Raw genomic sequence first — 15036 nt, 5'->3', positions numbered from 1 at the left:
TCCATGTACAAGAAAGACCACAGGCAGACACATGAGGGAGAGTGGGGACGGGGATACAGTAGATGACTAAGGAAGAACACACAAAGCTCCAAACACAGCAAAGGTGACAAGTCTAAAAATGGAATTGGTTAAAAGATCTGTGGACTTTTTTAGTGATGACATGTCTCAGGTTTTAAAGCAGCTGTGAGTAGGTAGGAAAGGATCAAAGAATATGCAGGTAATATGACCAGAATTGATTCTAGAACTAAGCATGTCAGAGGTCATTTGGAAACCAGGTTACGAGGGACAACTATGGAGTCTGTTACGTGAGTGCTGGAGAGAAAGAATGATGGGCAGAAATCCAAGGCTGCGCAGTGGAATATACCAGTGAGGACCACCAACTGACAATGAGCTATGAAGGAAGAACCAAGGAAAAAGCCAAAAATTTGTCTCTGAATGAGCTCCTTTTTTATTATTTTTATTAAAGGTACACAAATTTCATGTATTTCATATATACAGATTTAGGAACATAGTGGTACCTTGCACACTACCCTTCCTTCCACCTACTCTCCCGCCCTCCCTCCCCCTTCTTCTCTTATTTCTTCTTCGTTTTTATAACGATCTACTTTCAGATTACTTTATACTCATAAGAATAACCCTACACGCCGGATTCTGTCCCGGTTGCCCCTCTTCCAGGCCAGCTCTCTGCTGTGGCCAGGGAGTGCAGTGGAGGATGGCCCAAGTCCTTGGGCCCTGCACCCCATGGGAGACCAGGAGAAGTACCTGGCTCCTGCCATTGGATCAGCGTGGTGCGCCGGCCGCAGCGGCCATTGGAGGGTGAACCAACGGCAAAGGAGGACCTTTCTCTCTGTCTCTCTCTCTCTCTCACTGTCCACCCTGCCTGTCCAAAAAAAAAAAAAAAAAAGAAAAAGAATAACCCTACACTAAGTAAAGATGACTGGATAAAGAAATTGTGAGGTGTATATATATATATATATATTATATATATATAGTATATATATATATATCATATAGGAATATTACTCAGCTGTAAAAAGTAATGAAATTGTCTTTTGCAACAAAATGGATGCAACTGGAAATCATTACACTTAGTGAAATTAGCCAGTCCCAAAAAGACTAATACCATTTGTTTGCCCTGATCTGTGGTAACTAATATATTATCAAAACCATAATGTATAGGAGTGAAATTGACATTTTTGAGATTCAATAACGTTTACAGCCCTTGTCTCCACTGTTTAGGAAGTGTGTTTTTTTCTTCTTACTATTTGTTGAGTTAGCCTCTTTCATCTACAGAGGCTACCCCTGAGAGTCTATCCCTGATTAATTTCACTGCTATTATGAAAGCACGCATAATTAAGAAACAATTCTTAAGTAAATCAAGAGCACCAACTGCCCCATGTGACCATCATCTGTTCTTGTGTACTCTGCTCTTGGGAGCTAGTTTGGAATAATTGCAGTTCTTAAAACCTATTTCGGAGCTTATCCAGGACTTCAAAATAGCAAGGTATGGATGCTGCAGCATGATATGGCTCCTGCCTCTCTCTATCTTTCACTCCACTTTGTGGGCATCTTTTCATAATTCCCACTGCTCCAGCGGGATGTACTATTTCTTTGACATGTTTGGCTTATTCCTCCCCTGGACAGCTCTATGACTGTCCCAGAAAGGCTTTCTGTAATCACCTATCTGAAGTAGGCCTCTCCCCTCTAACAACTCATTACCCACTTCCATTTTCCTTATAGTTCTTACATTTATCTCCAAGCATCTTATTTCTCATTAGTTGTTTTGCCTAATTAGAATTGCAACTCCATGAATACAAATGCATTTTCTTGCTTTGTTGAATGCAACATCATGAATTCAGCACCCCACACACAGTAAGCACTCAATAAATATTGAAACACTGAACTGTTTTTGACTTCTCAGAATATAGCTCTGCATCTTTCACATTTGTTCTTTCAAATCCATTAAGACCCTGATGTAAATTCAGCGAGAATAATTAGGCTCACTGTCTGCCTAAGAAAACTAGGACCCAACAAGGGTTCCTGACTTTGGAAAGTCAAATAATGAGTAAGTGCAGGTGAAATACAAAGGACTTAATTTTCCATATGATTGATCATCATTTAAAAATACTATAGAAAGAGTATTTTTTTTCTAAATTTTCTATCAAAGGGATAAGGATTAAAGGTCAAATTAACTATTAAAGAAGCTATTGCTTTATTAGTCTAAAGCAAATAAAATGAATTTTGCTATTTAACATGACTTGGGCGATTTTGGGATTCCATTAATTTTTTCTGCATTAAAAATAGTTAAAAGGGGGTAGGTATTATTGTGTAGCTGGCTAAGCCACTGCCTGGGCCTGGAGTGCCTGGGATCATGTCTTGTGTGTGCATCCACTTCTGATCCAGCTTCTGGGAAGGCACCTGAGAGACAGCACGTAATGGCTTACACACTGAATCTCTGTCACTGATGGGTGAGACCCCAACCGAGATCCTGGCTCCTTGTTTCAGTTTGGAATAGACCTAGCAGTTGTGGGCATTTTGAACCAGTGAATTGAAGACAGGCCTACCCTTCCCTCTCTCCCGTCTCCCCTTGTCCTCTGTTGCTCAGTCTTCCAAATATATTAAAAGCAATAAACACTTACAGAAATAGTTAAAAGAGCACTGGAATGGAGGAATCAAAAATGGTTCTATGCCTGGAAGTGATAATGTATGAAGACATCAACTCAATTTGTGTACTGAAACAAAAGTAGATGCTTATGTACTTACTCAATTTATTCTCCTTTTGTTTCGTGGATATATCAGCATTTAACAAAATGACAATTATTTTCCTTTTCAATTTTATGCCTTTCAGTTTAATAACTGCTATTTGCTTTTTTCATTTATTTTTGTCAAGAATAGAAACAGAATTAATTTCGGTGTCTGTGAACGTGTGTATGCACCAATGCATGGTAGTACCATGACTATCACAGAAATCCTGCACAGGAGGATGTGAAAAAACATCTTAAAATAATTTTATGCTGGCCGGCATTGTGGCTCACTTGGTTAATCCTTTGCCTGCACCCCAGGTTCTAGTCCTGCTTGGGACGCCAGGTACTAGTCCTGGTTGCTCCTCTTCCAGTCCAGCTCTTTGCTGTGGCCCAGGAGGGCAGTGGAGGATGGCCCAAGTGCTTGGGTCCCTGCACCCTCATGGGAGACTGGGAGTAAGTACTTGGCTCCTGGCTTCAGATCAGCACAGCGCTGACTGTGGCGGCCATTAGGGGAGTGAACCAACGGAAGGAAGACCTTTTTCTCTCTCTCTCTCTTTCACTGTCTATAACTCTCTCTCTGTCTCTCTCTCACTGTCTAACTCTGCCTGGCAAAAAATAGTAATAATAATAATTTTATGCTGAATACCAAAGAATGATGATTCTTTTTCATCCACTTATTTTTATTTCATATGATAATGTGGGTTATATTCAAGCAGCATAGAACTTTGAAGAAATTCATTCATATTGCTAACTGTTTTCCAGGAGTAAGAAATCTCAATTTTTTATTACTATTCTATTTTGCTTAATATAATTTTCTGATGTGAGATTTGTTTAAATATCTAATGAGGTCACCCTCCCTGCGCTTCCCGCGGGTCCGGTGGCCCGGTTGCAACGCTGCGACCCTCTGCACCCCTGAGAACATGGCGCTGCGAGTGGCGCGTAGCTTGCGGGCCGCGGCCTGCAGCCTGCTCGCGGCCTCGGCGCCCGCCGCACCCTGCTCGCCTCTGCCCTGGCGGCTGCGGGCGGGCGCCGTCCGGACGCTGCGCACTGGACCCGCTCTGCTCTCGGTGCGTAAGTTCACAGAGAAACATGAATGGATAACAACAGAAAATGGTATTGGAACAGTGGGAATCAGCAATTTTGCACAGGAAGCTTTGGGAGATGTTGTTTATTGTAGTCTGCCTGAAGTTGGGACAAAATTGAAAAAACAAGATGAATTTGGTGCCTTGGAAAGTGTGAAAGCTGCTAGTGAACTCTATTCTCCTCTATCAGGAGAAGTAACTGAAATTAATGAAGCCCTTGCAGAAAACCCAGGACTTGTCAACAAATCTTGTTACGAAGATGGTTGGCTGATCAAGATGACACTGAGTAACCCTTCAGAACTAGATGAACTAATGAGTGAAGAAGCCTATGAGAAATACATAAAATCTATTGAGGAATGAAAGTGGAACCCTTACATGAACTAGTATGGAATAACTTAATCCAGCACAGTTATCTCTTAAATTAGTGGCGGACAGGACTTAAAATAGCAACTTTTAGCAATCTTGATGGAAGAAATACCACTTTCAACTCTGCTACTGGAAGAAAATATACCCTAACTTTGTAATGATTGCAGAAAAAACTCAATATGCATCTTTTTCACAGTACCTTGTGATTTTTATAGTAGGCCCTAGGCACTGGTATTCAGAATACATGAAGTTATCTGTGGTAAAAACTAGTTTTACAAATAATGTAATTCAAGGATAACATTGTTATCTTAAGCCTTATGTAATATTGTAACTTGCTTATACTCATCCCTGGTTTGGGGTCAAAATATGTAATGATCTTTCCATTGGAAGTAACTGGGAATACACAACAGTTTTTGTTAGTTGCAGTGCCAGAGAAAGAACAATACTATCTTAATTTTTGCAATATGCTGCATTTGCTGGTGCTGTTGTATGCAGTGAAGGAGCAGCTCTACAGCAAAATAAGAAACATAAATAAATTTTCAACTTCCTCAAAAAAAAAAAAAAAAAAAAAAAAAAAAATAAATATCTAATGAGTTAATAGAATGTTATTATAACTCAAGTAAACAGGAACAAACTCATGTTAATTCATAGATATTAAGTTTCTAATTAATTAATGCAAAAACATTAAAATTACAGGAATGTTACTTTACAAAACAACTTCTGATGATGTGTAAAATATTTCTGGGTAGTTTATCACTGTTACTCTTTCCTTATTACCATAATGCCAATAATATATATTAAGATAAAAAAATCACAAAAAAGTGCCAAAAATGACTTAAAATTTGTGAACACTTTTTGTAATAAAATTTCCATAATTGTAAGTGTTCACATTTCCAGAAAATGGTAAATATTGTTCCAGGAATAAAGAGTTGGCAGGATTATTCGGAGAAAAACTGTCTGAAACTCAGCTGTCGTATTAGCCTGCTTCAGATCGAAAGGTTATTTTCCACACATTCTGAAAGGATCCACTTGGTAGAAATGTGTGGTGGTAATATTTCAGTTAAGAGGTACTTTACATGATCATCGGATTGGAGGACTTCAGGACTCAAAGAAGCCTTGAGGGTCATCAAACCCAATCACCTTATTTTATAAATAAGAAAATGGAGAATCCAAGAAATTCAGGGATTTGCCAAGATCACATTTGATAAATGGTGGGGTCATGTTGAAGATAACGCTTCTCCACTCCCTTGCTGAGAGTAGGCATGCATACCAAGGAACAGGGCTTAAAAATCTGAAAGCACTAACTGCCGATCTTAGAGAAGGTCTCGTGCCATATGCCTTGATTTCCTCACCCATATAGTACAAATCAAATTGCACCTGCTTCATAGAATCAGGCACTGCTTACGTGTGGGGCTTACCAGCTTCCAGCAATTGCATCTGCATTATTCTGCTGCAAATGCTTCTCAACTGTGTGCACCACGGGCTGCTGCTTCTAGGGCTAGACTTAAAAGACACAAGAAGCTTCCCAAACCGTTTCCCTCCCACTACATCCATTTTTAATTATTTTAAAATAATTTTAGATTCACAGAAGAACTGCAAGACCAATACAGCCTGCTACAGTCCATATGGCACTCACTTCCCTTAATACTAACATCTTACATATTTATGGTACATTTAACAAAACCAGGAAATTAACATGGGTACAATTCTTTTAAACTGAAATATGACCATTAATTCAGAATATATTTGGACTTCTTCTTTTCCTATACTAATGTCCTTATTGTGCTTGAAAATTTAATCCAGGATACCATGTTACATTTAGTATAAACTAGGATTTCTATCATGCCTTATCTTCCTCTAATTAAGAATGCAGCTGTTTATATCCAACTGATGATCAAAACCAAGGAGTTCAGTAGAAAGAAGAGAACATTATGGAAAAAGAAATTCACAAGCAAGCAAGACTTGATGTGAATGGATCTACTTTATCACTTACAATAAGTGAAAAGGCCTGCATTCATCAGCCCACTAGTAATTGAAATGGAAATAGCATTAGCTCTTCCAGGGCCCACTCAGCATGCCACAGATGCTACACTCTGTGCTTTAAGTCTTGAAGTATCAAGTTTAAAAAGACGGATATAGGCATCTTTGATTAGCATGCTTAGGTATCCCAGGTTCCTCCTTAGGGAGTTACACATTTGTATTTCTAACGCCCAAGCCACAAAGACACAGCTTTTAAATTAAGAAAAAAAGAATCCTGCCAGCAGAAATCAGACAGATCTTAAGACAGCCTGCTCATTCACAAATGAAGTAGAAGGTTAGTATCCAGCTTGTCAGCTGCCCAGGAGCAAACCAGAGAAAGGTATCTTCCTTTCTGGTGTCTTCCATAAGTACCTGAGATATTCCAAGGACTCATCCCAGACACTACAAGGAGGAAGCACTTGTGGAGATACAGGCAACATAGCAATTTCTTCTCTTGCCAAGGCCACATGGGAGTTTATGAGGAGCCAGCATGTGGTTACAGCCTGGAACTCCGCCAGGGCAGGAGGATAAGGGGGTGATGGTTTCTGCTTGTGTTAATCAAAGACTTTTCTACTGTGATGGATTCCTCCTTGCCCGTCCTTCTAATCTGCTTTGTCTGGTTCTACACTTCTACTACGGAGGGGCAAAGAGGACTACAAGGAGGTTTTCCAGCAACTTTTCATTGTTGGAAGTTGGAGGGAGAAGATACCACTGATGCCTGATTCTGGAAATTCTAACACAAAATACATCACTTTCTGGGACAGTGCTGACAGGTGGCATCCTTTACTTGCCATTCCGTTCTTGCTCTACTGCTACATGAACCAAAGTGGAAACACTTATGGAGCACTGCCTAGGCCCACGGCCAGACACTCTACCAAAGGCTTTTGATTTGTATCAGGGTCAAAATTTACCCCTTACAAATCAAGCAGCTGAACAAAAGCTAACTGTAATTCTAGTCTTTCCATAACTGAACATATCCTTTTTCTAACCCCTAACCTCAAAAATGGTAGACTCTTGGATGCAGGAGTGAAATGCATCTTACTTCCGGTGTGAAACTTCTTTTCTTTAAGCAACATCACCATCTTTCAGGGAATTTCTTCACTTTGGGCCTGCTTCCCAGGGTCTAAGGGGATTCTCAGAGTCCACAATGGGTGTCTTGTACAGTTCCTGTAAGTGGGTCAAGGCCTGGTGGCTCACACTTTGTATCTCTCTCCCCTCTAGCTCTTGCGTGTGCAGCTGCTTCTCCAGGCCTTGGCTGAGAAGTTCCTAACAACCCAACTGTGGTGAGCCCACCAGCCAACCCTTCCAGCCATCTTTAACTGTCAGAGATTATGTCCCACCACCACCTAGAGCACTCCATTGCTCTCTACTGAGAACTCATAATTCTTGATAAAGCCTGTAATATTCTCTAAGGTCCAAATGATACTCCTGTAACTAACTCACCACCTGCACTTGGATTAACCAGCTCTAACCACATTAGCATCATTTTTATTCATCCATTAAGTCAAATCTACTCTCAACTCAATGCCTTTGCACATGCTATTCTGCTGTTTGGTCCACCTAGAACATTTTTTTCTAGAACTCATATACTGATATATCACTGTCTTGGGGTGACCTTCTGGTAACCCTACTTAAAATAGTATCCTGTCTCTATTCTCTTCATCCTCTGTTCCATTTTCTTTTTCATAGCATTTTTCACTATCTGCTATCTTTTTAAAAAGATTTTATTTATTTGAGAGGGAGAGCGAAGACAGAGTGAGGAAGAGACAGATTAAGGCCTTCCATCCACTGGTTTACTCCCCAAAATGTCTACAATGACCGGAGCTGGCCTGACCCGAAGCCAGAAAACAGGAGCCTTTTCTGGTTCTCCCACATGAGTGCAGGGGCCCAAGGACTTAGGCCATCCTCTACTGCTATCTCAGGCCATAGCAGAGAGCTGGATCGGAAGAGGAACATGAAATGGCCATCCATGTGGGATGCCAATGCCACAGGCAGACGTACCCTACCCGGGCCACCACCTGCTGTTTTAAAATGGCCATTTCCTTGTTTATGGCCTGTCCCCTTTCCTACCAGAATTTAAATCATCCCATTAAAGCATATAGTTAGGTTTTAATTCATTGTCAGCAGCCCTATGAGGTAGGCATAATATTTTTTTTATTTTTCTATTGTGCACCTAAGGAAATTAAGCCCAGGGACTCTCTTAACCCATTTCTTGTTGCAATAATAAAATCCTTGGGACTGGGTCATTTAGAAAGATAGAGGTTTAATGAGCTCAAGCTGTAGAATCTGGAAAGTCCCAGAGCATGCTGCCAGCATCTGCTGCGTGCTCTCTCTGCATCAGAACACACTGAATGGCATCAAAGTGTGAGAAAGACCAACTTGCCTCGCTATCCACACGCTTCCTCTTCCTAAAAAGCTACTGGTGTGGGGCCAGGGCCGGGCTGTGGCATAGTAAGATAAGCCTTTGCCTAAGTTACCTGCATCCCGTATGGGCGCTGGTTTGTGACCCAGCTGCTCCTTTTCAAAACCAGCTCTCTGTCATGTCCTAGGAAAACACTGAAACATGGTCAAGTGCTTGGGCCCCTGCACCTGCCTGGGAGAGCCAGCACAGGATTCTGGCTTCTGGCTTCGGATCAGCCCAGCTCTGGCCATTGCAGCCATTTGAGAAGTGAACCAGTGGATAGAAGACCTCTTTCTGTCTCTCTCTCTCTGCCTGTAACTCTACTTCTCAAATACACAAATAAATCTTAAAAAAAGAAACATAAAGAAAAAGCTGCTCAGGCATTCATTTGGGCCCCACCCTCAATACAGGAATCTGGGGACTGTGTGTCCAACACTTGCACTTGGGGGGATGTGTTCAAACTACAGCAGTTTGTAGAGGTACAAGCTCAAGGAAGAATGAAATTAATGGAAAGCGTCGTTATGTAAAGGCAGAAAAGTGACAATACGACACAGTAACTTACCCAGTTATCAGAGAGCAGGGGACCCACAAGGAGGCCTGACCACGTACAGTAAGGAGGCCAGCGTCTACTCAGCAATAACTACCTTTTGCTGGAAACAAACCTTCGAGAAGGCCCATTCATTTTTCAACTGGTCACAGCAACAGCTGGGTTGAAGATAATCAAGAAGCCTGGGGCAATTAGTTCTAATGTTTTGACAGTGAGAAAGTAGGAAAGCCTCAGCGTTTTAGGCATCGCTGTCATGCTTGGGAGGTTCTTCATTAGGCCTTGGGATCAGATGTTTCTCATGTCAGCCCTTGTGATTCCTGCTTACAAGAGCTGAAGCTCTCAGCCTCACGTCTTCAGTAAACACACTCATCACCTCCAGGACGTGCAGAGGGAGGTGGGAAGGGCCCCCGATCTGCGGCTGAGTGACTGATGATTGCATAAGTCTATTTCTTCTGACTGAACCTGACTTCTCGAGCGCCCAGCCCAACCCTTCCTCCTCCTTCTATCTCTCAGAGCACCTGGCAGAGAACAGGTGTTCAATAAATCTCTGTTAAATTGAATTGGCAGTTCACTTAATCAGGCCAGGCCTGGTTTTCTTATCTGTCGAATGGGGAGAGTGGAGCTCTCCACCAGGATTATTAGGATGAACAAATGAAATCAAATTTTTTTTTTTTTGACATAATAGCACATAGAAGATGTAGTTTCTTTAACTTTAAAACAGAAAAAAAAAAGTATGCAGTGAGCATTTTAAAGAGTATGGAATTACTTCACTTGAGATACAGAAATAGAGAGTTAAAATGTTTATTAGAGTTATTCATTCTGGGCACTGATACTTCTTAATAGAAAATAGCAAAAAGAAGTTACGCTCTACAATCACAGAAGAAGTTAACAAATATCCTAATTTGCTCAATCTGACCACCACAATATTGCAAATATAATGTTATCTTAGTTATCCTTTGATAGCTTGCTATATGGTAAGCACTTTGTTAAATGTTTCAAATGAAAGACCCCATTTGGCCTAAAAATCTGCCTATCGTGCAAGTCCTTCCCTTTACGCAAGGCACAGGGAGCTTAGGCTCCTTGCTCAAAACCACAAAGCTAAGAGACAGCACTGGTAATCAAATCCACACAGTGTGGCACACACCTCCACGCTGCCTCCCTGAAATCAACCAAATACCCTCCCACAGAACAAAGCTATGAGCACCTACTGGGCAGTGCCATGGGAAGAACACAGACAAAGTTCTGCTCTCATGCAGCTTAAAATACACTGTGGTACAAGAATATTAAATGAGCAATTACACAAATAATCACAGAATTGCAGATTGAAACATGGATGCAATGAAAAAATACAGGTCACTATGAGAAAACTAGGTACCTCAACAAAGAGTAACGGGGACCCAATGTGGGCTATCAGTTGGGGAAGGAGAATTGGAGCAGGCTCTTCTGAAATGAAACTGACATCAGAGCTGAAGAGGAATTGGGCAGTAAGAGTGACTGGAGAGTCCGGGACAGAGACATGTTCTACTAGAGCCAAGTTGCTGACTCACAGGAAGGGCCAGGCTTAAATAGAAGAGGACAACCAGACATCAGCGGAAGGTGGAGAAGAAAGGGAGAAATTCAGAATGGGAGAATGAAAGAGCATGGCCAATTGGATAAAAGCTGCACAAGGGCAGGGTCACTGTGGGGTGTAGCTGTCTTCCCCACACAGTGTATAAGTCAGGTGGATGGACGCAGTGACAAAGAGGAACATTTGCACGTGTAACTGAGTTTGCACGTTTTCCAGAGGCGAGGGTTTGCATTTTTTAAGGATGTCAGTAAGCTTAGATGAAGTCTCAACTGTCTAAAACTTCTTCCCCAAATGTTACCTAGGCTTCATTCCCTAAGTCAACAGGCATGTTGGCTGCAGGTCTCTATGCAGTCAGAAAGAGAAAGGACAGAACTCCGCTCAAGGCTGGCTACCAATTAACTCAGCTGGATCAGCCTACTCTGGAAGATGCAGGTGCCACAGCTGCTCCTACCTGGTCTACTTTCTGTTCTTAAAAAGGAACAATGAGTGATTTTAAAAATACATCAAAGTGATGTACTTCACTGATGTGTTAACAGGACAGAGGTACATGAAGTAGTAAATAAATTCCAGTTAACTGCCACAGCCCTCTCGTAATCACGAGAAGGCAATACAAATAATAACACATGCGGGAAAAGAAAGAAAAGCTAGCATCTAGGAGAAAAAGGACGGGCCAAGGGCAGATACCAAAGGGAGGATTTTCTCCCAAAGTTAGTCAAGGAGGAACACAAATGCTACCTTGTCATACATAAGCAACACCCTCAAAAATGTTGCTATTTCCTAAGTGTTGTGTCAGACATACTCATCTCACATTTTTTACAACTAAGCTTCTCCTTCTTTTGAAAAAATAGCACGGGCCTTCAAAATGTTCATGGAAAACATATACTGTGAAGACACAATGCATGGATTGCAAAATTCACTGTACCCAGAAAAACTTACCTTTGAATTCCATTTCTTTCTGTAAAACTCTGAAGTATCCTTATATTTACTTCCAAATTTTTGGAATCAAGAGATACATAACACTAACAGCAGTAAGCAAACCCAAGAAAGTAATGTTATTTCTTCCTGAAACAGCTTATCTGCAACTATTTGAAGTCCTGAGCCTTAGAAACCAACTTGCAAAATATCTACATCGCATATAAAAAATCAAATGTAACTGTCAATATTGCCCAGGTCTGCAACACACAAGTTCACCCAGTATCAAGTGAAAGTATTTGACCAAAAAAAAAAAAAAAAATGGACACACCTCCAGGCTGTGCCTGGTTCAGACTGAAACATCTGTGCTCATATCATCTTCCATTCTGGGCAACAAAAAATTAATCATCAAGTCAGGAAAAATACATTGAGGTCGAATTCAACTTACTTTCTTAAGAAGGCAATTATGTATTCTATATTCCCCAAAGCAGAATATTTCTGAAAGGAATTCCATCCTAAAAACATTTTTTAAAATGTTTTTTAAAGAGTGTTTTATTTCATACAATGTTCAGTAGGGATACTAAAGGGCAGATAGAATAAACAGAAACAGGGATGTTATGCCACTATTTAGAGCACCCACTGGAAGATTTTTATCTTCTCCTTGTTGCACACCATTCTTAACAGTCCAACTAAACCCATGCAACCTCCATGAAATCTACAAAAGAGCAGCTTGAAAAAACCCTGCCCTCCTCAACTCCTGGAGTCCTTGCTATCTTATGAGGGTTCAGCAAGTACTGTCAGGTGAGGTCTCATAAAATAATGAAACTAAATATATACACATTGAATGGAGCATCTACCAAATCAGGATTCTTCCAAAAGTTCATGGGAACTTGGGTATTAGGATGAAAATCTATGCATGGATTTCAAACATTTTTGTAACAAAGTAACCCCTTCTTTTAATTCTATTTTTCATGAACTTTTTAAAGTATGCTTATATTTTAGGCTCTGTTCAAATATACTAACATTAAAAAATCATTCAGTTGACATAACTCTAAGAAATAGAAAACAGTATCATGTCGATTCTCTAGAACAGGAAATTGAGGAAAGTAATTTCTTTATTAGGCAAAACCATCTTTCTCGGTTATTTATGAATTCATGAAAAAAGTTTATGAGCCCTTAGGGAGGCAGAACCCATATTGTCAAGCTCGTGTTACTCAGAAAGCCAAGTATTACGTGTCCTCATACTCTAGACAAAATGTTCATGGGAAAATGGAATTAAAAGATATGGTGATTTATGGGGCAACACATTCTGAAATTTACATGAATTTTTAATCATGCTCCTTTTCCATGAAGTTTGTGAGCACTTCTTGTACGCATGGATTTCAGAATGTTTTTGTACCAAAATAAACATAACTTTGTGTGGGGAGCAGCTCGGACTAGACTGTTACTGGAATTAAGACTTATTCTATGCACCTGCTCTCCCACAATATGGCGCTGGGAGAGAAGAAAACAGCTTCTACACAGCTGCCTCCAGTTCAACCAATAAACTGTAGGACTTGCTCCTGATTGGAGGAGAGCAGCGTACTCGGCGTGTGGGCAGCCGAGTTGGGATTGGCGGAGGAGGACTATAAAGGAGGAGAGAGACGGCATGCACCAGGAACATCTAAGGGGAACATCTAAGGGGAACACCTGTGCAGCCCCCGAGAGAGCCGGCCGGCGGTGTGCCGCTCCCCTGCGGAAGTGGGGAATGTGGCAGGGGGAACTGCCCTTCCACGGAGGTGTAAGGGACAGTAGCCAACCCGGGAAGAACCAGCAGCAAACCCGGGGAGGGCCGAGCAGACGAAAGAACAGCGCAGGGTCCTGTGTCGTTCCTCCACAAAGAGGGGGAGCGACAACTTTGGATTCCATTTTCTATGAACTTTATGAATTTCCTTCAAAATCACTATGTTTTTATTTCACACTGAAATAAAGTCAAAAAAGTAATGGTTAAAACATGACCTCCAGGTGCTGGAGATGTGGCATAGCGGGTAAACCCGCCACCTGCGATGTTGGTATCCCATATGGCTGCTGGTTCATGTCCCAGCTGCTCCACTTCCAATTCGGCTCCCTGCTAATGTCCTGGGAAAAGCAGCAGAAGATGGACCAAATTCTTGAGCCCTTCTACCTATGTGGGAGACCTAGATGAAGCTTCTTGCTCCTGGCTTTTGCATGGATCAGCTCTGGCTGTTGTGGCCATCTGAGGAGTATACCAGTAGATGGAAAATCTCTCTCTCCCTGTAACTCTGCTTTTCAAATAAACAAATAAACCTTTTTTTAAGTCCCTTTTCCACATCACGTAATCATGGGAGTGATACCCCATGAAATTCACAATCACTCAAATAAATAAATATTTCAAATATATAGAGATTTATTTCTTCAAAAGTCAGAGTGATATGTCTGTGTGTGTGTATGTGTGTGTCTGTGTAACCTCTACAAAATAACTGACATTTGTGTGAAGTATTGACTAGAAAAATTTGATACTGGAACTAAATACCAAATGAATATAAATGGGAGGCATTTCCATGTCTGTCATTCTTTTGGTATTTCAAGCATAGGCAGAAGTAGAGTAGAAACGGGAATGCGGGCTCCTTCATTGTAAAACAATGAAGCTGACACCAAAGTTCAGTGCCATTTCATGAAGGAGATGTAAGGGTGGGAGAGGGAACGAGGCTGAAAAGGCAGAGAAAAGAAAGAAAAACCCACAGACATTCGCATCCAGTGGATTAAAAATCTAAAGGAGAATAAGAAACCAGTCCAGCAATTGACAGAATTTTCAATGCAGCCACCCTAAGCTTCAATATTTATTCCAAGAAGAAAATTGAACCTCATGTCCAAAATCACCTCTCAGCTCTCATTCTCTGCCCAAATATACACACATTCACATTTATGGGTGACTATGTGGCTATATTTAAATTCTCAGCTCTAAAAGCTGCAAGACTGTAAATAGACTCATTTCAGCCTTTGTATCAAATTGTATTAGCTTTCCTTCCCTGACATTCTCCTAGGCAGGCAAAGCTCAAACGTGCAGGAAATGTAAATGATTTCTTTTGATAACAGATTCCAAACCAAGAAATCTGCTCATGCTTATTTCTGAGAGCTTGTTGTGAATGCTGTGTGGTCATGGCTTTCTACTAAAGGAGTAAATTTCAGCACAAGGAGCCAATAGAATGTACTACCTAAGGTCAGAAAAGAAAGAAAAAAAAATGAATCGGCACCACATACACCCAACAGCTGTTGTACACTGAGTAAAGAAGGCTCAGTAAAAACAGGCAAGGATAAATACCCATCTCTCCATAAAGGAAATCTTGTGTGATTATCAGTGGAGTCCATTCGTGACTTGGAGATAGAATAGGCCAAGG

General features: G+C 41.0%; 2 protein-coding genes across 3 annotated transcripts in view; one reads left to right on the top strand and one right to left on the bottom strand.

Moving 5' to 3' along the window:
* The window catches only part of SGCD (sarcoglycan delta), a 1063424-nt gene that overhangs the window by 564476 nt on the left and 483912 nt on the right, over positions 1-15036 (bottom strand). The gene's annotated exons all lie outside the window — the stretch shown is intronic.
* Positions 3599-4775, top strand: LOC138850053 (glycine cleavage system H protein, mitochondrial). Its single transcript, XM_070075798.1, has one exon. It carries the CDS (start codon positions 3665-3667, stop codon positions 4184-4186), a length of 522 nt encoding a protein of 173 aa, XP_069931899.1. The 5' UTR covers positions 3599-3664; the 3' UTR covers positions 4187-4775.

This window comes from Oryctolagus cuniculus, chromosome 6 (assembly GCF_964237555.1).
Source record: "Oryctolagus cuniculus chromosome 6, mOryCun1.1, whole genome shotgun sequence".
NCBI classification, from domain to species: Eukaryota; Metazoa; Chordata; class Mammalia; order Lagomorpha; family Leporidae; genus Oryctolagus; species Oryctolagus cuniculus.
Note: the sequence above shows the minus strand (reverse complement) of the source record. Positions and strands in the feature narration are given on the sequence as shown.